Consider the following 23,267-nt stretch of genomic DNA (forward strand, 5'->3'; position numbering starts at 1 on the left):
CGACCGGGGCACTGGAGACACTGGCAGGCTACGATGACATGGAAGAGAGCGTTGCAGCGGGAGTGTTCAGGTCTGCGAGTACGCTACCTCTACTGAAGACCAAGATGAGCGACGAGTCGATGCTGTCAGAAGCATCGAGTGCCGGCTCTTCGTCCGTCACCACATCTCCGACCAGCACGGAGAGCAGCATGGAACTCGACGACGAAGACGAGTCAATTGCGTCGGATGAAGAAGACGAAGAAGAAGAACAACAGCAAGAACAACAGCATCAGCGACCCCATCCTTTGACATTCGCTCAGAGCACTACCACCACCAGCACAACTACCTCAGACAAGGACAAGGACACGGCGCCGAGCCCGCTGTCCCCCTTTCTGTACCAAGATACCAGCTGTCCCATGTACTCACCGTGGCTCGTCTGCGCCGTCCTCGACATGCACGACGTGCACCGGCTGGACTGGACGTCAATTGCGGACCCAATTGAACGGGTGTGGGGCGTACGGACTAGCAGCGCCGATGTACTCGGTATCTTGAGTGACAACGGGCGGGTGATGCGGCGACGCTGGTGGGACTGACAGAGAGCTGATTTAGTTCTGGTACACTTGTCCTCTTTTTTCCCTTTTGGTTATTCTTCCTCTTCTTCTTTTTTGTTTTACGTCACTGATTGTCACTTTCTTTTCATTTGTTACGATTTTACGTTTGCATGGGGTTAGGTTATGGCTTTTCTTTCCCTTTTGTCTTTCTCTCTCTTTCTTTTGTTTTTGTATGCGTTTGTTCTGGGTTGGGAACGGTAGTTACGACGTTATGACACATCTTGTGATACAATATGCAGAGTTGAAGTGTAAGGGAGATAAAAAAGGTTAGAGGAGGGGGGGTTTAGGGGGGTATTGCGTTAGGGTTGCAGACTGTGGAGTTGGATTTAGGGATAGCATTTATGGGATTCTTTTGCAACAAGAATATTGAGCATGCAATTTGTTCAAATTGATGATACGCATCTGACCACTTCACCTGGAGTACATGGGATGGTTTGGGAAAAGGGGATGAATAGAATATTCACTCTCAGCCCCCACACTGTCTGTCTGCGTGGGGGATGACAAGCTGAGTAGCATGCAGGATGGAGGGGGTGAGGAACAGTTGTCCCACGGCGAGTGGTTTCTTGGCCACATGCAATCAATCCTGGTTGCGGGTATTACTGCATTAGTTCGGGATGAGAGGGTGGTCAAACGGAGACCCGTCTGTTGTACAGAATGTACCAATCGTGGGGGCACATGGCGTTATGCGAGGATGCAGCAATGCAGAAAACATGTGATAGAGCAATTGTATGTATATTGGAATTGCGCTGTTATGGAGGATATAACCAATGACTGAATTTCAGTCATCCAAGCCATCGCTTTCCCATCATACAAACTTTCGATACGCAAGGGCTAGAACAGCATGTGAAAGAGTCACGTGCACACAGCGCGGTGCTTGCCGCTGTGTCGCAAAGGCCCGACTGCGGCAGAACCGTGCACGGAAGCTGTGTATGGTTCGGAGCATGTGCTCGGATGACCATGTTGCAGAGTGAGGCAAGCAAAAGGAGCGGTGGAGTATGTTTGCCATGTTGCCCTTGCAGACCGTATAAGTCCATGCATTTTACTCCAGAGGCACCACGCGAAAGGGCCCACCGTCCCTTACGCAGGCTATTTCCTCTTCTGGCAGTGGAACACCCGCACGTGAGAGCGAGAGCAACACGCGACGCGTACTGAAAAGACGTGTCTCCACTCGCTCGATCAATCATCAGCACCAACCGCCATTTCGAGCACTTCGACGTTGCCCCTTCCTTTTGTTTGGCCCTCGATCAGCTCGTTAAGACCCTTGAACGCACCGGGCTCGATGAGGCCCACTGCTTCCCATTCTGCGCCTACGGTGTCTTGGCTCTCGACCTTTTCCATGAGGCCGAGTATGGCATCCTTGACGGTGCCTACTGTGCCCTTGTCTTCGGCACCCGCTTGGGCCTTTGGCGCAGTCTTGATGCTCTGCTTGAGGACAGAGGTTGGACACGTAATGCGCAGCTTCATCTGCATGCGTGCGACGGGTATTGGCTGATGAGCGATGAGCGCCTTCATGGCAAACAGGGCTTGCGATTTGGCTGACTTGTTGGTGACGACGCCAGTCCACTTTGGTAGCTCCTTCGCCTTTGCCTTTTCGTCACCGTCTTCCTTGGCCTCGCCCTTTTCCTTTTCACTCTGCTGCGACGCTGCAGCCGAACTCAGCTGATCCAGCGCCTTCTCAATCATGCCTGTCGTGTACACGCGCTTCGTCTTGGGATCCACCAGCTTTCCGGACACGATGTCGATGACCTCATTCTTGGTCCTCTCGAGCTCGGCATTGCGCTCCTTCTCGCCCACTTGCAGCTCGCCATGGTCGAGTATATCTATGATGATTTCCTCGAGCGACTTGTTGGGAAAGGCTTTTTCGAGATCGGTCTTGGGGGCGACTTGGCCCTTGGAGACGTTGAGGAAGACGTTTTCGATTTGCAGGACGTTGGAAAGATCCTTTTCGACCTTGTTGCGCCACTCGAGGACTTTGTTCTTGTAGCATGCGATTTCGAAGCGCTTCTTGCCTGGGGCGTGTCAGTGGAATGCAGAATAGGCAGAGGGGGCTTGGCGGGGTCTTCGCACCCTTCTTCATGCGCACCAGCGACACGTTGGTCAGCTTGATCTGGTTGGACGGTTTGATGATGCCGACCGGCATGTTGGCGATCTATGGGGGCGCTGTGGGGGGTAGTTGTGGTCGAGGTGCTGGTGCCGGGCGCGCGGTATAAAAGTTGGATGGCATTTTTGGTGGGGGCATGGCGCTCAGCGGATGACATAGCCCCCAGCCGGTTCACTCAGAATGATTCAAAGGACGCTAGGCCCGATCGGGCACATGCAGGTCCCGCGGCGCTCTGCTGCAGTCGCACGCCTAGTAGAGCTCTCTAGCTGCTCCAGCGGCCAGGCGCCGGCGCTGCGCAGAGAACGCGCCCTCCAACACGTGCAGCAGAACAGACGGTGACGGTCGTGTTCCTGACGTGTCTGCCAGGGCCCTCTGTCGTCCCGTCCTCACACATGGGCCGGTCAGTTATCGTGAAACGCTAAGCCCATGTGATGCTCGAGCTTGGACGCGCCAGCCTCTCTGATAAGCTTCGGGGGTGCGCGTCATGCTTCCGTTGCCTGGACAGGCGGCTCCTCCGCACGAGCTATCCCACACCTCCTCCATCTCACCTCCTCCTTCTTAACCCTCCCTCACCCTCTCTCTCTCCACATTCCATCCCCCTCTCCCCCAATCCATCATCAGCTGCTTCTTCCGTCACTGGTAGAAGCTCTTCCTGTTCTTCAATCACATATAGCTGCGGCTCTGGAAGCTTAGCACACCCGCCACCATGAAGGTAGCCACCTCGGCGCTGCTCGTTGGAGCGGCCGCTGCTGTTGCGCCCCAGCAGCAGCAGGTCCTCAAGTTCCCCAGCTCCTTCAGCGAGCTCAAGGAGTCTTCGTGGGCCAAGGGCATGCACAGCCTCGAGGATAGCCTCAAATCGCTCACTGGCGAGGCGCGCGCAATCTGGGACGAGGTTGCCATGATGTTCCCTGAGAGCTTCGAGAAGGCCGCCTTCTTCTCCCAGCCCAAGCCGCATACTCGCAAGCCTGACAGCGAGTGGGACCACATCATCAAGGGCGCCGACATCCAGAGCGTCTGGGTTGAGAACAAGGACGGCCAGAAGGAGCGCGAGATCGACGGCAGGCTCGAGCAATACAGCTTGAGGGCCAAGAAGGTCGACCCCAGCGTTCTCGGCGTCGACAAGGTCAAGCAGTACTCTGGCTACCTTGACGATGAGGAGGAGGACAAGCACCTGTTCTACTGTGAGTACCCCAATGAACATCCGCCATCGCCACTCCGTGTATCTAATGCATTACAGGGTTCTTTGAGTCGCGCAATGACCCCAAGAACGACCCCGTTGTCCTCTGGCTCAACGGCGGACCCGGCTGCTCCTCGCTGACCGGTCTGTTCATGGAGCTCGGTCCCGCGTCCATCACCAAGGACCAGAAGATCAAGAACAACCCATACTCGTGGAACAGCAACGCTTCCGTCATCTTCCTCGACCAGCCCGTCAACGTCGGATACTCATACTCGAGCGGCTCAGTTAGCAACACTGTTGCTGCTGGCAAGGACATCTACGCCCTGCTCACCCTCTTCTTTAAGCAGTTTCCCGAGTACTCGCACCAGAGCTTCCACATCTCTGGCGAGTCTTATGCTGGTCACTACATCCCCGTCTTTGCCTCCGAGATCCTTTCCCACAAGAAGCGCAACATCAACCTTCAGTCCGTTCTCATCGGTAACGGTCTGACCGATGGTCTTACTCAGTACGAGTACTACCGTCCTATGGCCTGCGGTGAGGGTGGCTGGCCTGCCGTTCTTGACGAGTCTCAGTGCAAGGCTATGGACAACGCCTACCCCCGCTGCGCCAGCCTCATTGAGAACTGCTACAACTCTGAGTCTGTCTGGTCCTGTGTTCCCGCTTCCATCTACTGTAACAACGCCATGATTGGTCCTTACCAGCGCACTGGCCAGAACGTCTACGACGTTCGCAAGCCATGCGGCAGCAACTCGCTCTGCTACGACGAGCTTGACTGGATTCAGGGCTACCTCAACAAGAAGGAAGTCATGAAGGCTGTCGGCGCTGAGGTCTCTGGCTATGAATCTTGCAATTTCGACATCAACCGCAACTTCTTGCTCCAGGGTGACTGGATGAAGCCCTTCCACCGCGTTGTTCCTGGCATCCTCGCCGAGATTCCCGTCCTCATCTACGCCGGTGATGCTGACTACATCTGCAACTGGCTCGGTAACAAGGCCTGGACTGAGGCTCTTGAGTGGCCCGGTGCTAAGGACTACAACAAGGCCGAGATGAAGGACTTCAAGATTGACGGTGACGGCAAGACTGTCGGCCAGGTCAAGTCCAGCGGTAACTTCACCTTCTTGAAGCTTCACGCTGGTGGTCACATGGTCCCCTACGACCAGCCCGAGGCTTCTCTCGAGATGCTCAACAGGTGGTTGGGTGGTGAGTTCTGGAAGTCATCCTAGGTGCTTCCATACGAAACAGGATACAGTATTAGGATGAAATTGTTATGATTAGATGTGGAAATACTCGCGAGCGGAATCATTCCCAATTTGCTTGTCGTTGTATCATACGAATTTGCATTTCGTAGTCACGTCCTTAATAAATGAAAGAAATAATCCAATTATGTGCCTCTATAATCCCAGGTGTACGCCAAACAGCTAAGCCTATGTGGTTACTACTCAGCAATGAAAACATGCCACCCTATGGTCCATCGCGAATACCAGCACAACGTAATGCACGGACCTTGGTGGTAAACAATCTCAACTTTACTACTACACACATCGCATACCATCATCTCTACTCTATCTACGGCCTGTCTGTACCCGTAACGCCCCTCAAATATTGCGATTCTCTGATATAAACGCCGCCATTCTCCCTATTATCTCAGTTTCGATACTTGTAGTCTAACTTCATCTGAGGGAATGCACCGAACCGCATTGTACCAAGCCCCTATGGGACCTGACGATACGACCTTATGCAATGCTCCCCCGCACGGCTTGTAGTCGCTCGGCAGTTTTTTCTTTGTATACAAGTAGCTTGTGTCTAAAAATACACGAGCTGTAGGAACTAACTATCCTCATGGCCACGTGCAGTACCCCACCTCTGAGAAGAGGACGGCTCGGCTCAAGTCAAGGGGTTGCAGCGATTGAGCGCATGGTGGCATTTTTGGGCGCCTCCCAGCCATAGAAGGCTGCAACAGAAAGCCGTGGCTGGGCAGATACTGACAATAAATAGCTAGACCGACGGCTGCCTCGTCAATTCAAGTCCAGCCGCACCTTGGCGCCAACACACGATGAATTAAATAATGAACTTGATTTGCTCTGCTGTACAGCCATTTTGTGTTAAGAAATGACGTTCTAGCAATGAATAACACGAGAAATATTTCTTCTGGATCTTAAAGTCAATCCTGCATATAACTTCAATGGACATTAAACCGCTGTCCGCCTCAAGCGGCAAACAAGTCAGGTATCCGAGTCGAATTCGTCAGTGGATAGAAGCATGCAACTCATCACATGGCGATATCTGCGTCCCAAAGCCGATACCACAGCAACCCCAAAACGATGTGCCTCAATGGCTCATCGATACTCACGACCAGTGCATTGTACCCGGAGCCTCCGCGAATCATTACTTGGCTCTAAGCTATACCTGGCCAGAAACCCGCGACTCATCTACTCCAGCACCACGCAGTTTACTCCTTGACGCTGCGAGCATAGCAGACCTCCAAACACCTGGATGCTTTTCCAGCTCCGCTATCGCAGAACTCCTACCGGGAGTGATCAGACATGCTATGAGCGTAACGGCTGCATTAGGCGAACGATATCTCTGGGTCGACCGACTTTGCATTGTGCAAAACGATGCAGGGACACTCGATCAAGTCACAAGGATGGATAAGATATACGCAGGAGCGTATCTCACCATCATTGCTGCAGCGCCGGATGCCATGTACCAAAGCGATCAGTTGTCAGAATGGCCTCGCTTTGACCATTTATTCGAAGAGTCAGATTCTTCTGACCTTGACGAAGATAGAGTCATGAGAGCTATGGACTATCGATATCAGAATTTGAGAGATTCTCGGTGGGCAACAAGAGGATGGACGTTCCAAGAGCAGATACTTTGTAAAAGGGCCGTTGTATTTACCGAGAAAGGAATCTTTTGGGATTGCCAGTGTTGCTTGTGGGATGGCGCGGATCTTAAGCCAGGTCAGGACCATGAAGCCATCTCAGTCTCCACGGACATGGGCAAGCGATTTGCGACCCGATGGTGGCCCGATTTCAGCTTCTACGTTGATCTAATCTGTCCGTACAATGGCCGAGAGTTTTCTTATCCCCAAGATGCATTACTAGGCTTTTCGGGTGTCTTGAGCGCCTTGTCGCGATCGTTTCCTGGAAATTTTATATCGGGCATACCGAGCATGTTTCTCGACCATATTCTGCTATGGCAGCCATTTGAAACTGCAGAACGGCGCGTAGATCGAGGCAACTCATCAAGCACATCCGTAGGCGTGTCAAGCCTTCCATCATGGGCATGGTGCGGATGGCAGTGTTTCGTGGATCCAATGAGTCTTCGCTCTGGCCTAGCCTACATGAACGAGGATCAAATGCGAAATCGAGCCCTGAGCTGGCAAACACAAAACTTGATAGAGTGGCGTGCATCTAACGATCTACTACAGTCTGAACTAATGTCGGATCCGCCCAATCTTGGGGGGCATGTCAAGCTCTCAGGTTCATCTGACGCACTTCCAGAGGAGTGGGAATCCCACCACGAACTCGGCACGGAAGCCCCGAGTTATAGCCATGCAACAGATCGAAAGCTATTCTTCAGACACCCCATACCGCTATCGCTCGATGCCTCACGGCAACCCGAACTCTGCACAACATCCTACCTAACCTTCGAAACCACCTCCGCCATGTTCCTCCCGGCTACGATCCTACGACCCCTCCGGTCCCAAGAAATGGTGAGCTGGTAAGAGTTCCATGTACGAACTGCATGCGATATTTAACACTGACTTCGTGCCTACGAATCTACCAGGGGCGATGTCAAAGTCTCCGTCTTCGAAGACCGCATGTTTGCCCTCGGCCCCCGCGACAAAAAAGTCCCCCCCGTCATCGTCCTCCAACAGCCAAACGGCATGTTCGCTGGCCTCATCCGCCACATGAACAACGACCGCATCAACCCCAACCTCCCCATCGAACTCGTCGCCATATCAACCGGCAGCGCCAACGCGCGGGACCTCGAATCCTCACTTGAATGGAATGTCTTCGCCGACCTAGAACTCTACTACACATACGGTAGTGTCTGTAGAATCATACCGTTTGCCTCTCCACCCATTACCGAGCAGCAGAAACGCGCACTGCTGTTTGATACGTCAATGGCGTTTAGTAAGGAAGCAGCGAAAGATGATAGTAACAGTGCTCTCGTCCCGGAACTTAGTGCTACAGAGAATGAAATTAACAGTCAGGAAAAGTTGGAGATGGAAAGGCATGAAGAGGGGCTGCTAAAGATCAGTGCGACGCAAGCGTATCGGACGCGGTTTGAGCAGAAGATTTGGTTCAATGTTCGGAAGAAGGTGCTTAGAGAGCGGAGGCAGGGGAAGAGCGTGGGCGAGGACGCACCGCCAGGTGCGGTGTGTCAGTTCTATAATGTGCTTTGGATTCAGCGCAAGGAGGGGGTTGCGTATAGAGTGGCGTGTGGCTGGGTGCCGAAGTATGTGTGGGAGGCACATGCTAAGGGGCCTGTGAAGGTTGTGTTGGGTTGAGTTCTTGTTGTATGCTGCTCGAGAGAATGATACATTACCGAATCCATAAAAAAAATTGCTCACAACAAAGAGTCTTGTGATGATTTCTCAAATGTTACATTGTTTTATAAGACAGTGCCAAAGACATGACACACGTCTTAGTCCCTTTTTTTTTATCTAAATCTTCCCTGTCTGCCAGATGTGTACATTGTATGATCTAGCGTGAGAACGCCAAAGGGGCAGCAAGATTTCCTTCCCAGTACAGATACACGAAGCAAGCGCATTTCCGTCGTGCAAGATTGCTGCAAAACACCCCACCATCCAAAAGAAAATGTCGAAGCAATCAAGGTAGCGCAGTGGCGACCAAGAAGCAAGAAGTGAAAAAGAAGGCAGCGTCCAGAAAGCGTGATGAACGAGTGAAAAAAGAAGAAGAAAGAAGGATATGTACGCAGAAGAAAAACAACAACAACCAACCAACCAACTACCACTCAATGACCTAACCATACATATCACAAGTCATAGTCTTAATCTCATACTCACTCTCGCCCTCAACAACACCACAGGAGACATCCCAGCCAAGCTCAAACTTGTCGCTCTCAGGCATGCGGTCTTTGGCGCCCGCAGCACAGTGAGCATCGATGGTATAGTACGAAGTCTCCATGGCAGGGGCAGAGTTCCAGTCGCAGGCGTCGGTGCGCTTGTAGAAGGTACGGCGGTGCAGACGCAGGGCCTTGCGTTCGATGCTCTTTTCGGGCGAGTCGCAGAAGCAGCGGGCGGCGAGGGTGAGGGCGTCGCGGGTGCAGTCGCAGCGGGAGCCGTCGACTTGGTAGCGGCGCGTGTTGGGCTTGACGGCTGGGTGGGCGCGGCCCCAGTTGCGCGAGGAGGAGTCCGGGGCAGCGGTTTCGGCGGTTTCGTACTTGTAGATTGTGGTTGCGACTACGGTGGTTACGGTGACGACATTGCCGTTGTTGTTGTTGCTGTTGTCGCCAGCTGGTTCCTTCTCGTAGCTGGGTGGCTGAGTTGTCTCGGGCTGTGGTGTCTCAGGCTGAGGTGTCTCCTTGGGTGAAGTGGCAGAGTATGCTGGCTCCTCAGGCTGAGATGCTGATTGGGAGGGCTTGCTAGGCTCAGTGCTGTTGCCTGATCCCCCACCGCCAATGTGCACCTTGCTGCAGGACTCAAAGCTCTCATGCTCACGGTTCAGCCAGATCCAGACAAACAGAGCATCGCCCTCAGGCATGTTGGTAGGGACCTTGAAGTCGAAGGTCTGGGCCTCGGGTGAACCATCTTCGGTAGCATGCGGGCAAGCACCGTGGTATGATGCAGCCAATTTCCAGCTCTTGCCCTTGTCAGTGGAAAATCCGACCTGGCAGGATCCACCATAGTGAGTACCACCGGGAGCGGCTTTGTCATAGTCGAAACTGGTAAGCTGGAAGTAGGCATCTTGGCCAGACTGCCAGGTGACAGACGCCTTCTCAGTATCGAACTTGTCAAGGTGACCACGGCAGGGTCCTGGAGAAGGCTTGCTGTCACCTCCATCGGGGCCGCAGCATCCAAGCGGGAAGTTGAACTCGGGGTCGATTTCGGTTGACTGAGGGTTGATGGATGGCGCTCCACCTAGTGGGGGAGGGTAGTACAAGCTCATGTGAGCCTGGGCAGCGCCAACTAGGGCGAGCACAGACAGAGTTTTCATATACATGATGTGTGTATAGTGCGTTTTTTCTTTCGTAGAGACTGTGGTTGTTATGAATGCAAGGAAGGATTGGAAGTTGCAAAGTAGAGTCAGAGCTGAAAAGGACAGTGTGATGATGGTGCTGTCTCTGTGAAGAATGTGTTTCTCGACAGCAACAAAGAGGCTCAAAGAAGAAAGGCGGTCCGGCGCTTTCGAACAACAAAGTGAGTGAATGTAGAATGAATGTGGACGAAGACTAGCTTGTCACGAGTGAATGTGTATCTATCACTGGGATTGATGCCCTCTTTCACAAGGGCAGGCAGGCAGCTTTTAAATGACCTCCTGGCGACTGGACCATAGTTGTCGATGGGTCCCGTATAACACATCTTAGCACGCCCAGTCTCGGCGGCTGAAGAAGGGTTGTGCTCGCAGCATGCTAGTAGCCTCTGCCCAAGAGTGGAGCGTAGATGTAGTAGTATACGGGCCCCTGACTATGCGACGAGCCAATGGCGAGAGCGAAACCAGGTGGCGCATCGGCGGAAGTGGACCTGTTTGGGAAAGGCAGCGAGACGCGAGAGCCTGTGGGTCTCGAGTGAAGGACTCGCTGCCCGGGTCCGCGATGGAGGTTCTGCTGTTCGTGGCTGACCGAGTCCGCATCTTGTTTCACGCTCTCCCGTTTTTGGCGTAGCAGGGGCGCTTGTCCCTGGCGAAGGATCACTTCGTCAAATACCACGCCCACCGTTTTGCGCAATGATTAGCACGCGACCAGGAAGACTGACAGCAGATTCGTTTCATGAACAGACCGTTTACGTTTCTTCGGCTATAATACCAATCGTGCGTAGGCATGTGAGTGATATGGCGCCAGTGGCTGCCAGGCCCCTACGTATCGATAAGGCACACATCGCTTACTCTCGCCACGTGCTTGTGATCGACCTCGTCTGTCCATTACCTGTGAATTGGTTTTTAGGTTATTTGTACTCCACTTCCTTTGAGCATGTAGCAACTACCACCCGATTAACCGCCCTCTCGTATTTCTTCTGCAGGACAATGTGTCTGTGAACAATCTAGTTGATGCCGTCGGCTGCGCTACCTTCTGCAGGTGCTCCGTCCGGGTGTAGCCTATCGCCACTGCCAACAGCCTGGTGTCGTCGTTTGTGCAAGTTGCAGGCTGCAGGGGGTGCCTGATGATCTCTTTCAAGACACCCGTCCGGGACTAACAACTAGTCAGGGCCTCGTTACGCGGGGCTCGGATTCCGGCAACGTAGCGGCATCTGGAGGCGAAGTCCCGATACACAACCAAGAACGACCAAGAACGCCCATAGGATCCTTTACCAAGCACTGTACATGTTGCACAGCAGTACTCGTGATACTGCTTACTCGGCTTTTGTAGCCGTATTGCTTTCACGCTGTGTACTCTTTTAGCAAAAACTGATACAGTAAGCTGAAGTATGCAGTCATGCACCACAAGTCCAGCTGAAATTGGTTTCCAACGCACATCCCTGTGCCCCTAGAATCACCATTCCCATCTCCAAGGCAATCTCTCATGTCTCATGGGAATGACAGAGAAACAAAAATCATACATTACGGATGCCCCACATACTCTAGACCAGCCAATCAGAGGCACAGACAGGGCACATACGTATTCACAATGAAGCGCGCGTGCGCATACTTACATACACGAAAGCCAGTCCCGTCGATCATTTTACCCGCCTCATGTTTCAGCTCAACCTGACGTCCTCTACCTATTGGAGGAAATGCTATCGATACGGAAACATATCGCGGTCCGCCCAGTAGGAACGGCAAGCAAAGCTACCTAAGATCACATCTTTTTTATTCCGCGGACGATCATGTCACGGTGGTCATTTAAGGCCGGCTGTTTCGGAAAGCAGTCATTGTCGTTCTTTTTGTAACGCCCTTGAATTTGAATAAATGGCCAGTACCATGTCGCCAACAGCACCGCTCAGCATGCCACACTCACTGCTTGAGTCAAGCATTGCCTTCAGGTTCCGGGGGAGGGGCTCATGCTTTGGTGTAATAGTATCAATTCTCCTAGCTTCCTGCCCCCTTCGCACAACCCCAAGAATCTCTTCCTCCCTTGTAGAAAAAAAAAGACAAACATTTGATGTAGAAGGCCAGACGCACCATGCCAACATGCCTCATTTCTCTTTTCTCGACCCAAATTCCATGACATGTTCCATCCCAAGCCTCCACACTCCTCCTTCTACTTCACATCAAATCGCCGGTTCCCCTTGCCAACCCTTGGGGGCATTTACGGTGCGGTCCCCCATATGAGCTACTTTAATATAAACCGCATCAACGTTCTTGGTAGCACAGCTCTGCGTGGAATTGCCAGGGCACGGAACTTCACACCGCACCGGAGCGACCTTGACTGCCCATCTCTTCAGGCGATCGCCACATTGGCACCACTTTCCGGACACAGCATAGTAGTTGTATTTACGGCAGGTCCACGCACATTTCTCATGCACGTTGTCCCGGTAGTGCCTAAGTAAAGCGTAATAATTGCCGTGCAGGATAGTCTGCTTGGGATCGCTGTAGCACCCGGCGGCAGTGAAGGGTTGGCAGCTACGTGATTCCGGATGTGCCGTGTTGTTCTGACAGCCGAACGGGTACTCACCTGCGGTTTCGTTTTTTCGAGGTTAGCGGTGTATTGCACGAGTAGGGGCTACATATCATCTGTTTGGCTTACCGGTGCATTTATACCCACACTTGGTAGCTCTACGCAGCAGGGGCGCCGAGTCCGATTTAGAGTCGACGGCATAGACTGCAGTAAGCAGCCCGGAAGCAAGAAGAGCCAAAGAGATCTTCATGGTGGTTGTGCAAGTTGCTTGGTTTGAAGTCTGGCGGTTGTAGTGGCTGGAAGAGTGCAAGTCTTTGCGCGATGGATAAAACGTCTTCTAAAGCATGCTCTTTTCTATTACCATGTTGCTATCGGGCCGTGCTCATGCTGTAGAAAACTGTAAATGGATTTTACGCAGTCTAAAATTCTTCTTCGCCGCAGCCATGGTTGACGCAGTTATCGTATCCAATTGGTTATTGTACCCAATGGAGATTTGTCTATTTGACATATACCCGTTGAGAGGCTTTGGTAGTAATACCAGCCCATTTTTCAGGGTTCAACAAGGTCTCACAGAGGTCCACCCAAATCTCTTTATTACGTACTTTGACTGTAAAGTCAATTTTCTTGATACCCGATTCTGGTAGGTTGGGGTGTGGCCTGCCATTCTTTTCTAAGATAATTAATCTAATACGCTATGTAGCAAACAGAGAAAAAAGTCAAGCGAAGGGATCTTTTTAAGAAAATAAGCTATTACGCTGCGACAATGAGGTTCCAAGACTTGCCGAAACGGACCCGAACTTATCTTCCAAAATCTGGCTTCTGTGTGGGTTTTTTCCTTCGAAGAGTTTTCTACCCGAAGACTCATTCGTGGTTTGGGGAAGATTGGTTCTGATCGGAGTCGGGAAAAAGTTGAATTCCGTTCGGTACCACGGTGGAAAACTAGTACCGGCCAAGAAATACTGCCAATCGGCTTTCCCATTGCTTTTTTTGGAGGCTGTGCTGTGGATTCGATCGGTTACAGATCCATCTTCGCCGTTTGTGGATACGTCTGTGCTCGCATCTTATCCCATGTTTCATCGTGGTAAAGATTTCTTATCTCCAAATGATGGCCCTTACAAAGACTGTTTCCTCAAGAGAAAGGACCAGAAATTACTAATATTATATGCATAAGCTGTATACTTCGAGAAGACATGTCGCGTAGCGCCATTACCATGTGCTACCAAAATCTCAAGTCTCCGAGTACCAGCGTACCAGCCCCGTCCTTTCGTCCCAGTTCACCGCAACACCAGCCCTTACGTGCTACATAGCTAAGACGAGTAATCAGGCGCGTCATCAAACCCACCATCTACAGAGAGGGGACCCGATTTTGTATCAAAAAGAAATATGTGTGGTTCCTACCAAGCGGCATGCTCTACATCATTCTTACCTTCACTACTCCATTCAATCCCGTTGTAGACTACAGCAGCAAGTACCATGGGTGCAGTAAATCTTGGCTACATTTATCTTGTTTTTGTTGCATTGCCAAGGCATGATCTCTACCAGACATGACTCTAGAGATTTTTGCTTATGTGATGGGACGCGTGTCGTTGTTCCCGAGAGCAGTCATGGTATACTTTGTCGGGCTACTCTACATACGTATTGGCACTCAAAATCATTCGTTCGGCTCTCATTCCGTCTCCATAACATGATTTAGGATGACACGAACAAAAAGTAGACATACAAGTATACTGGGCCTGTCATTTTTAAGTTGATTGTTCGCTTCTATGTCGGGTATTACTAAGAAAGCGTTCCATATTAATCACGTGTACATGGATGAGGCTAGCCAAAGATACACGGGGGAGAGATGTACAATTGAACTTTTTTCTGCAAAGAGCTACGAGTAAAGCGTCACTACTCAGCCATAATCATGACTAAATGCTAAGCACATTATCTCATATCTCAAAATCATTTCTTCAGTAGCTTCTCCAGTTCCGCGGCTATCGCGTCGCCAACTTCACTTGTACTTGACTTGCCACCGATATCGGCGGTTCGGACGCCATTGTCAATAGCGATTTTTGTTGCCTCGTCGATCTTTTGCGCAAGCTCCGGCAGGCACAAAGAGTACTTGAACATCATGCTTACGGAGAGGACGGTTGCAACGGGGTTGACAATGCCCTTTCCAGCGATATCTGGTGCAGAACCTATGTTCGTGTGAGCAGGCAAAATGTTTGCGGATATCATCGGGCCTTACCATGGATAGGCTCGTAGATGCCATTGAGTTTTGTCTTGCCGTCAGGAATACCGCCCAAGCTGGCGCTTGGCAGAAGACCCAAACTGCCTGGGATAACGCTTGCCTCGTCGCTAATAATGTCACCAAACAGATTACTTGTGACAACAACACCGTTCAGCGCGCGGGGATTCTTGATCATGAGCATGGCAGCGGAGTCGATGAGGTGAGTGCCCGTCTTGAGGTGCGGGTACTCGTCCTTCATGATGCGCTCGAATGTTTTCCTCCATAATCTCGATGTCGCGAGCACGTTGGCTTTGTCCAAACTCCACACAGGCACTGGTGGGTCCTCGACCGAGGCAAGGTTGCCAGCCAAACGTACAATGCGTTCAACTTCCTTGACAGTGTATATTTCAGTATCCGTTGCCAAGCCATCGCCATCGTCTTCTTTCCTGTCACCAAAGTATATGCCACCAGTCAATTCACGGATGATGTTGAAGTTGACACCCCGCACATTTTCGGCTTTGAGGGGCGAGGAGTCGACTAGGGAGTCGGAGACGAAGAAGCAGGGTCGTAGATTTCCAAAGGTCCCGAGTTCTTTGCGGAGCTTGAGAATACCCTGTTCTGGGCGCACCTTGCCCGTGCCCCATTTCTACACCATTTATTAAATTGGGTCGCCCTTTTGATAGTACACAATTACGTACCGGCCCTCCTACGGCACCCAGGATGATGGCATCGGCATTCTTTGCGGCCGTGAGGGTCTCGTCGGTAAGAGGGTTGTTGTGCGCGTCTATCGAGCACTGTAGAAGGTTATGATCGGTTCCGACTCCTACGTCGTAGCTCCCAACTTACACCTCCAAACAGATGCTCCTGGAAGTTGAAGGTATTATCGGTATGCTTTTCAATAACCTTGAGGACTTTGATCGCTTCAGCGACAACCTAGGAATACCGGTGAGTAGACGCGGTGGGCACACGCGGATGTTGCTGTTACCTCAGGGCCAACACCATCACCTGGACGCGAATTAGTACAGTGATGCCCGACTTTCAACACTTCAACTTACCAGCGAGAACGACAATATTGTGCGTAGGCATTTTTTCTATTGGCAATTGGTATGTTTGTTCTGAAAATGAGAAAATATGGCGCGCACAAGTTTGATGGCGGAAGTCCAGCAGCTACCCCACATATGAAGGTGAGCCCCCCGCCAGAAACCGCAGCAACCCTGCTCCGACGTCGGCCGGTATCCACCGGGTATCAACTTACTGCCAGTAATTGCTCATGTCAAACTCTGTCCCCTCTTTCTGACACTTGAACACACCGAATAATAGCTCCTGAGTGACTCGGCTTACGTACCTGTGCTGGCGTTGTCATGATATTATCGTTGCCGCAGTCGCCGCGGGGGTAAACTTGGATAGTAATCAGTGACCTTACGCACTGGGTCCCAAGGCCCATCGTGACTTGGAAAACAACTTAGTCTGTTACAAGAGATGAAACAAACGCTGCATGTAACTACGAGCACAGAATTACATGCAAAGAGTCAATAGTACTCCTTATTCAGCAGAACTCAACATCAACGAATCGTAGTTGCTGCGTACATGCTCGATCAATGCTCATCACTGAAGGCACTTGAGTAAGGGGTTTCTCATGTTGTAAGGCCTTTTCTAGGTATCCGGAGCCGTTTAGCAATGTGCACCAAGGTTTCGTGTGTGTGTGTGTGTGTGTGTGTGTGTGTGTGTGTGTTTTGCCGTTCACAGCAGGATTTTGCTTATTCATAACCAGTAGAGGGTCTTTAGTATGCCAAGTGCTCCGGAGCGGGAGTTGGTAAGGGGTTTATTCATCTTTGACAGCAATTCCAGACGTTGAGCACGGTTGAACAGAGTTTGCCAAGGTAGAAGCAAAAGGAAGGATAGGAGAAAGGATGGTTACATGGTAAGCAACCACAAGAGCCCGCAGTCTGGGCTTGGCCGACCCCTTTGGCTGGTTGCATACCGAAATCATGACGGAAGGTCCCGGAAGCCTCCCTTTGCTTTGTTACTACAAAACAAGACTAGACGTAATTGTTCACTTGGCTATCTACCCAGTTGTGCTTGCACACAAGCGGAACTGTGGAACTGCCATGGTCTGAAGGCTGGTGAACCCTGTGACCGCGGCCGTTCAAGTCCAACCCATCTCGTCTTTAGTGTTCAACGGCCTGGGTCTAACGTCGAATATGCGCTGGTTCTTTGGTGCATAATTATGATTCTGCCGCCAAACTTCTAGCGGCGTATGCTGTTGACCAAAAGCAACAGTCGTGGCGCGGCCCGGGTAGTCACGCACATGGCGTGGATCGGCTAGTAGAGGACACCGGGACCAGCAAACACATGCAACAGCCTGTGAATGGTTACGTATGGTGCTGTACAAGGGAGCAAGCTGGACAAAGGGTCTCGAGAAAGCGCCCCCTGAGAGACGGTGATGTGTTGTTATCCACGGACAGAAGCTGGCGGGATGTCAAGGAAGCTGGCTCATTATCAAGGTTTGAGGAGCCGCCCAAGTCAGTCCAAGAGGGGATATTACGTGTGATGAACATGTCAAACACTGGGCGTATGGTGCGCTGTGGTATAGCAAGGCGTAGTGATGTGCATGCGGGATGGCGCCCCAGCTAACCAGGCGTGGGCGCAGCCTCTGGCGATCTCTCTCACCCGCACGCTACAAGTCCCGAGATGCTTCATTTCAAGCCGCACGCTGTCCTGTCGATCCCCCGCCAAGTGTCTTGGAGTTGCAGATCTGGAGATTGCGCCTCAGATGCAGTGCGTGTTGGTCTACCCAACATGGACGCTCTTGTCCCGACAAGCCTCCGCTCCGCTGGGCGCCGCGCAACCTGGCTGCGTTGCTTGGACAGCCAAGGCTGGCGTAGCATGGTGATGCAATGTTTCGAGCACCATTGTGCATCGTGTGCTTTGGATCTGCAGCGTGGTGGTTGGGTCTGGGCAGAGGAGCTCCCTTGTGTCTGGGCTGGTCCTTCTCGGCATGTCTTGGAAGGCTTCAACCATCCACGTAGTGCGGAAGGCGCAATTACTTTTGAGTTCCCCGTGGGCGGCCCATGATGCCCCGGATTGCTCCTGGATTGTACCCTTTGCAGCCCTGTTGGTTATATTAAGTGTATAGTCCCTCCCTCTGTGTATCGCCAGACGTTGACAGTCGACCGCGGCTCCCACACAATGCCGGTTTCGCCCTCCGACTTGCGCGATTAAAACCTTTACCGTTTCCATCCATCGTGGGGCGAACTACGGGTCACGCCTCAACATTGTGCATTTGCATTGCTGCATTACTCTCCAGCCTACTTTATTCCTTCCTTACTTGATGAATCAACATCCGTCTGTCACTTCACGTCGCTGCTCCAACAACTACACGATCGACACGTTCGTCCGGTAACGCGCATCCAAAGCCCTCTGCGGCGAGTGTTCGCACCACCAACCCCCACGCCGACAAAGACCCGCACCACTGCACCACTGCACCATCGTCGCGCCTTCCACCATGGTCCTCTCTATCCGTTCCAGCGTGGACAGCATATCGAGTCGGCTGAGTGGCGAGAAGCCCCTGCCTCGACCAACCTACTACTGCCAGATGAACCCCCAGGAGCAGGCCATATGGGCTATTATCGTAAGTAACACTTCTTGTCCCGTCATCTCTCTCGTCAAGATGATTATGCTAACTGTTCCCAGGGCGAGGAAAAGTACGACTACATACGCGACACCAAAGGCCGTGTACACAGGCACCGCCTCACCTACGTTGAGCGCGCTCAGCGCCAGCGTGCATTCTACGACTCGCGTGTTGGCCATGCCATTGTCGGCGACGAGTGGATGCGAATGAAGCTGCCAGCTCGCCGTGTCCGCTAGCACCCACTCACGCACGACGGACTGCCATGCTAAACTAGCGCGTCTCACCCATCATGTACCGGCACATGCCCGGCATATGTGCACTCGGCCTGCGACATGGCCGTCGTAGTCTTTTTACGATTTTCTTTTTGTTTTGAGCGAGTGGCCACAATTTAGGATGACGCCAAGGTCTTTAGGTCACCGTCTCTATCGTGTTAGATTTACGACCTTGGCGCGTGGGAAGATACCCGGCATTCAGAACGGAGTTTACATTTCCTTTGTCTCATTGTTGTCTTCATTTTGAAGCCCGTCTTTACTTGCCCTTGGCTTGGAAGACATACTTATTAATACAAATGCGCACATTGCTCAATCAAAGGTCCGCGTGATGTCAAGATGCTAAAACACCCGCCTCAACAATGGCAGGACAACAGGCAGACACAATCTAGTGACCAAGCCGCCTAGTAAAACTCAGAAGAAATATAAGGGGTGACAAGGTGAATGCAAGATCAAATGGTGGTCTAGAGGCATGTGTAGACTGCCTGGACAAGGGGCCAGCGCCACCATCCGCAGTTGGGCTCCCCCTATTGGCTAGCCCCTCGACAAGGCATCGCTCCGCCCGCGGGCTGTGACCTCAGTCTCTGGCCTTGTCACTCAGCACCAAAAGCGAATCGCCATCGAATCAAGTCATCATGTTCTGGCCATATCCATGAGGAAGTACGCCTTGCACAGTCACACTACCAATCCTGAACCATGTCGGACGAAGAGGGATTGTTGGTCGTTGCAGCCGGGGGCGATCTCATCCTTGACGTCGCCCAGGAAGAGGGAGGACAGCGTTTCTCGTACCGCGTCGACTCCAAGATCCTCCAGCAAAACTCGCGATACTTTGAGAACTTACTCAGCCACCGGTTTCACGAAGGTCAGCAGCTGGCAAAGTCGCTTGACGCCCTTAGATTGAGCGGGCACGAGAATATCGGCGATGCACCTGACAACGTGCTTCCTCACATATCCATTGTCAATGTCGGCCGAGTGGCAGTAGCCAAAGTCTCGTCCATCCGCAATTTGCTCGCAGACTTTCTCCGTGCCATTCATGGCCTAGACCTTGCCGTATCGAACCCTCCCGTCGCCAACCTGGCTAACCTCGCCGTCGTGGCCGATCGATTCGATGCCATTGTGTGCCTTTCGAAATACGTACAGAAGAAAAAATACATGCAACTCCTTGACGCCAAGTCAAGAGGTAAACCAAACACATCACAAACAGAAGAGAGAATACGACAGAAGTTGTTAGTCGGTCTCCTCTTTGACCACCCATTGTGGGTAACGCGATACTCGAAGCATTTGATCATACGGGACTCTATACAATGGCAGCCGGGCACAGAGGAGGATCATACAAAGGCGCTGTGGTGGGACATACCAAATGGTGTCGAAGACGAGCTCATTCAACGGCGAGAGTACATTTTGGAAACGATCAACTCTCTGCAGTCGCACTTCCTCAAGCTGTATACTTCTGGAGAGCGACAATGCAAGCTTGGCTACGATACGTCGTTGCAATGTGATTCGTTTCAACTTGGGGAAATGATCCGCTTCTTTTTCAAAATCGATACCGTGCGTCTGCAGGGCAAGATCTACGACAATACGGAACCAACATACTATCTCGGAGACATTGATCGTCTTCTGTCGTCGCTTCGCCAATGCTCCAACTACCAAGTCGACAGCAACCATGCGCATTGCGGACTACGATCACGATTGCTTCCGCTTCTAGATCTTGTACAGAGCCATCTTAGTCTGGATACTGGCAGTCCGGACGTTGGTATCTGCGCTGAGTGTTGGACCACCCGTCGAACTGAGTACGCCTGGCAATTAGCCAAGAGACCAGTGTTGTGGGCTCACCCAAGATCTTTGACGGGTAATCGATTGCTTGCTAACGGAGGCGCACGAAAAGGGCCCCAAATGACGCCGAGTAGCTGCCTTACCAGGCACGTGGCGGTAAGGGATATGTTCATGGCTAGCGAGAGAGACTGGACTCCTAGAGACATACGTACATTAAAGGATTAGTGCATATTTGATGCCTGACTACGGGCCTGTTGAACCCCATGCATTTTAGAGCCTAAGTCATAGACATGTACATGGCGTTCGTGTGCTGGCTAGCCCTTGTCCACCGTTGGTGAGATTCAGCCTTAGCTGTAGTACCTTTGTTACGGAATTCGCCCTTACTACCAGGATGCCTTCGGCCTTACGCTCGCTCTCACCACACCGTTTCCCTTGTTATGTAGGGATGCGGACTTCGGATCAAAATCTGATAAAAAGCATCCTGCCTTAAGGAACGCCTCGTTCCCTTGGGGTACCAGAAACGGAAGGTCGCCGTTATCTCAACATTTGGTAGACGGGGGACTATCTACTCGGTACCACTAGTCTGGTTCAAAGGGTTTCCCATATTACTTTCCCATGGAACGGAATATGCATGTGCGCAAATATTCAAGGCTGTACCTTTGAATGATTAATCGTCGTGTAATGCGGGATTGGACAATATCCTCTCGGCTGTATAGGTGATGTGATTGGTCATACACTAGTGATGCGGCTGTGCACGTTCGCGCCACTACTAGAGAAGGCTGAGCAAATCTGAGCTATCTCTGTAAGAAGAAAACCCAAGGTACGCATGATAGGCTTTGCTGAAAAAATGTCTGTCTCATTTGTCGAAACTGGCTATGGCCTAATACAAAGAGGCGTACAGGCTTCCGCCGAGGCAGAGTGGCCATTGTTTGTAGTGATATAAAGAGATTATAATCAAACCATGGAACGAACACAAGTTCTTTATTCACCCAAGCACAAGGGCCTTAGTTAGGAAACTGCAAACAGTCTTACCTAATTGCTCTTGCCACGTTTGTTGGCCTAAGCTCAATGGCGTTTTCACTTCCTTCTCAGTACTGCAGAACTCCTACCAACTCTTCGGATCACCCTTCACTCCACCTACAACCCCAATCACCTTTACAGCGAGGAAGTATGCTCGGCAAGGTCAAAAGGGCTTTTTCGACGCGCAAGTCATCGACTTCGAGTAATGATCATTCGGCGCGAGGGACAGCGGTCACGGGTCAGACACTGAACAACACGTTTACAGCTGCGCCGGTCAGCCCCAAAAGGGCTGGATCCCGTAACAGCGGCCTCGCACCACCACCTTCGGCTGCTAGCCCATTTACCTCCCCATCACCAGCTACAAGAAGGCCAGGTAAGATAAACAAGCACACCGAGCTGGATATGTTCCTGCCATTTACCCCTCTAGATACTAACAGATCACTAGGTAGCACAGCGATGAACGCCTCGGGATCTAACAACGAAGCCCCGCCGGCCTATACACCAGGCCCAGCTCAAAATGCAAGCGCATTCCAGTCATCGTCTATAACAACGACTTCAGACTCTGACCCCTACGCTTTCCTTAGGAGCTTTGATACTATTTTCTTGATTGACGATTCCGGATCCATGGCTGGCCGTTCATGGAGAGAGACGCAGGAAGCCCTTGCGACTATCACACCAATTTGTACAGCCCACGACGAAGATGGCATCGATATCTACTTCTTGAACCATCCTGATTCGAGCCTCTACAAGAAAATTACCAGTCCCAGCACTATTATCGAAATCTTCCAGACTGTTCGACCTGGCGGTGCCACACCAACTGGCCAGCGCCTCCACAAGATCCTAAAACCCTATCTCCAGCGCTACGAACGGGACGACAAAACTAAGCCCATTAACATCATTGTCATCACCGATGGTGAGCCCTCTGACGATGTTGAGTCTCCCATTATTCAGACTGCCAAGAAGCTTGATAAGCTCGACGCGCCTGCCTGGCAAGTCGGTATCCAGTTCTTCCAGGTGGGCCGGGAGCCCGGTGCGCGTGAACATCTCAAGCAGCTTGATGACGGGCTTGCCGAATTGGCCGAGGACGATAATCTTAGAGATATTGTGGATACCGTTCCTTTTAGTGGTGCAGAAGGCGAGTCACTGACTGCAGCGGGTATTCTCAAGGTGGTCATGGGTGCAGTTCACCGCAGGTTGGACAGAAACTCCAGGGATCTGCACAGGAAGTAGGGATTCTCCCAACTTCCCCTCCAAGCAGTTGCATGACTGGTGTTGCAGATGGTTGTATGGGCTTTGCGAGAAGCATATGTGGGGGAGGGTGTCGTGTCTGCCTTGCAATAGTCAACACTGCGGGGTACCACTACCAGAATACATTGGCATATACGTTTTCCAGATATGAATCCTGGCGCTTATCGGGTGGGTCTGATTGCTGTCTCTATGGCGTTTGTGGGGAAGTACATGGGATCGTAGGTCTCCTTTTTGGGCTTCAGGCGCATGCATATGATACCCCCCTTTTTCTCTGCTGCATGGAACTGCAGGCAATACAAATTGGGAGGCGGTCTGCTTTTTTCAAAGGTAACTATTAGATTTTTATGTCTTTGGAGTTTAGGGATCGAGCAAAGTTTCTCTGCTCGAGTAGTAGTTTGGTTAATTCATCCATTCGTTCACCAGTGTTTACATTGCTACCTTGAACACAATTTTGAATTCTACATACACAGCTAAAAAAAATAGTTACAAAGATAACGTTATACC

The 23,267-nt window shown here is 51.6% G+C and overlaps 8 protein-coding genes across 8 annotated transcripts; 4 read left to right on the forward strand and 4 right to left on the reverse strand.

Annotated features, from left to right (window-relative positions):
• Positions 1 to 17: 17 nt before the first annotated feature.
• PSV08DRAFT_260471 (uncharacterized protein) lies at positions 18 to 952 on the forward strand. Its single transcript, XM_014219957.2, has one exon. The coding sequence runs from the start codon at positions 39 to 41 to the stop codon at positions 570 to 572; it is 534 nt and encodes a 177-aa protein (XP_014075432.2). The 5' UTR covers positions 18 to 38; the 3' UTR covers positions 573 to 952.
• Positions 953 to 1,304: 352 nt separating this feature from the next.
• Positions 1,305 to 2,809, reverse strand: PSV08DRAFT_193800 (SBDS protein C-terminal domain-containing protein). Its single transcript, XM_014219958.2, has 2 exons — positions 2,658 to 2,809; positions 1,305 to 2,599 (listed from the first exon to the last, which is right to left on the reverse strand). The coding sequence occupies exons 1-2, from the start codon at positions 2,728 to 2,730 to the stop codon at positions 1,767 to 1,769; spliced, it is 906 nt and encodes a 301-aa protein (XP_014075433.1). The 5' UTR covers positions 2,731 to 2,809; the 3' UTR covers positions 1,305 to 1,766.
• A 629-nt stretch (positions 2,810 to 3,438) lies between these two features.
• PSV08DRAFT_260498 (Alpha/Beta hydrolase protein) lies at positions 3,439 to 5,244 on the forward strand. The gene is made up of 2 exons (XM_014219959.2): positions 3,439 to 3,872; positions 3,929 to 5,244. Exons 1-2 carry the CDS (start codon positions 3,521 to 3,523, stop codon positions 5,089 to 5,091), a joined length of 1,515 nt encoding a protein of 504 aa, XP_014075434.2. The 5' UTR covers positions 3,439 to 3,520; the 3' UTR covers positions 5,092 to 5,244.
• Positions 5,245 to 6,000: 756 nt separating this feature from the next.
• On the forward strand, positions 6,001 to 8,447 carry PSV08DRAFT_214535 (heterokaryon incompatibility protein-domain-containing protein). The gene is made up of 2 exons (XM_014219960.1): positions 6,001 to 7,591; positions 7,658 to 8,447. The coding sequence occupies exons 1-2, from the start codon at positions 6,051 to 6,053 to the stop codon at positions 8,382 to 8,384; spliced, it is 2,268 nt and encodes a 755-aa protein (XP_014075435.1). The 5' UTR covers positions 6,001 to 6,050; the 3' UTR covers positions 8,385 to 8,447.
• Positions 8,448 to 8,724: 277 nt separating this feature from the next.
• On the reverse strand, positions 8,725 to 10,059 carry PSV08DRAFT_358409 (lytic polysaccharide monooxygenase; the record flags this gene model as incomplete). The annotated part of the gene is made up of 1 exon (XM_066092958.1): positions 8,725 to 10,059. One exon carries the CDS (start codon positions 10,057 to 10,059, stop codon positions 8,860 to 8,862), a length of 1,200 nt encoding a protein of 399 aa, XP_065950044.1. The 3' UTR covers positions 8,725 to 8,859.
• A 2,204-nt stretch (positions 10,060 to 12,263) lies between these two features.
• Positions 12,264 to 12,860, reverse strand: PSV08DRAFT_367651 (uncharacterized protein; the record flags this gene model as incomplete). Its single annotated transcript, XM_014219962.1, has 2 exons — positions 12,264 to 12,667; positions 12,740 to 12,860. The coding sequence occupies 2 exons, from the start codon at positions 12,858 to 12,860 to the stop codon at positions 12,264 to 12,266; spliced, it is 525 nt and encodes a 174-aa protein (XP_014075437.1).
• Positions 12,861 to 14,400: 1,540 nt separating this feature from the next.
• Positions 14,401 to 15,970, reverse strand: PSV08DRAFT_260518 (Isopropylmalate dehydrogenase-like domain-containing protein). The gene is made up of 6 exons (XM_014219963.2): positions 15,878 to 15,970; positions 15,808 to 15,827; positions 15,669 to 15,755; positions 15,521 to 15,616; positions 14,841 to 15,468; positions 14,401 to 14,790 (listed from the first exon to the last, which is right to left on the reverse strand). Exons 1-6 carry the CDS (start codon positions 15,906 to 15,908, stop codon positions 14,555 to 14,557), a joined length of 1,098 nt encoding a protein of 365 aa, XP_014075438.1. The 5' UTR covers positions 15,909 to 15,970; the 3' UTR covers positions 14,401 to 14,554.
• Positions 15,971 to 18,327: 2,357 nt separating this feature from the next.
• PSV08DRAFT_367653 (von willebrand factor) lies at positions 18,328 to 22,745 on the forward strand (the record flags this gene model as incomplete). Its single annotated transcript, XM_014219966.2, has 5 exons — positions 18,328 to 18,453; positions 18,516 to 18,678; positions 19,453 to 20,545; positions 21,596 to 21,888; positions 21,961 to 22,745. The coding sequence occupies 5 exons, from the start codon at positions 18,328 to 18,330 to the stop codon at positions 22,743 to 22,745; spliced, it is 2,460 nt and encodes an 819-aa protein (XP_014075441.2).
• Positions 22,746 to 23,267: the final 522 nt, after the last annotated feature.

Source organism: Bipolaris maydis (genome assembly GCF_028858645.1).
Source record: "Bipolaris maydis strain C4 unplaced genomic scaffold PSV08scaffold_1, whole genome shotgun sequence".
Classification (NCBI taxonomy): Eukaryota; Fungi; Ascomycota; class Dothideomycetes; order Pleosporales; family Pleosporaceae; genus Bipolaris; species Bipolaris maydis.

Bases quoted from the DNA above. Each gene is read 5' to 3' on its own strand.
- PSV08DRAFT_193800 (XM_014219958.2), bottom strand. From the start codon at position 2,730: ATGCCGGTCGGCATCATCAAACCGTCCAACCAGATCAAGCTGACCAAC. The intron at 2,600-2,657 runs GTGCGAAGACCC...GACACGCCCCAG, and splicing joins GCTGGTGCGCATGAAGAAGG to GCAAGAAGCGCTTCGAAATC.
- PSV08DRAFT_260518 (XM_014219963.2), bottom strand. From the start codon at position 15,908: ATGCCTACGCACAATATTGTCGTTCTCGCTG. The intron at 15,756-15,807 runs GTAACAGCAACA...CGGTATTCCTAG, and splicing joins GTGATGGTGTTGGCCCTGAG to GTTGTCGCTGAAGCGATCAA. The intron at 15,469-15,520 runs GTACGTAATTGT...TAAATGGTGTAG, and splicing joins TGGGTGCCGTAGGAGGGCCG to AAATGGGGCACGGGCAAGGT.
- PSV08DRAFT_260471 (XM_014219957.2), top strand. From the start codon at position 39: ATGGAAGAGAGCGTTGCAGCGGGAGTGTTCAGGTCTGCGAGTACGCTA.
- PSV08DRAFT_260498 (XM_014219959.2), top strand. From the start codon at position 3,521: ATGCACAGCCTCGAGGATAGCCTCAAATCGCTCACTGGCGAGGCGCGC. The intron at 3,873-3,928 runs GTGAGTACCCCA...AATGCATTACAG, and splicing joins GGACAAGCACCTGTTCTACT to GGTTCTTTGAGTCGCGCAAT.
- PSV08DRAFT_214535 (XM_014219960.1), top strand. From the start codon at position 6,051: ATGGACATTAAACCGCTGTCCGCCTCAAGCGGCAAACAAGTCAGGTAT. The intron at 7,592-7,657 runs GTAAGAGTTCCA...CGAATCTACCAG, and splicing joins TCCCAAGAAATGGTGAGCTG to GGGCGATGTCAAAGTCTCCG.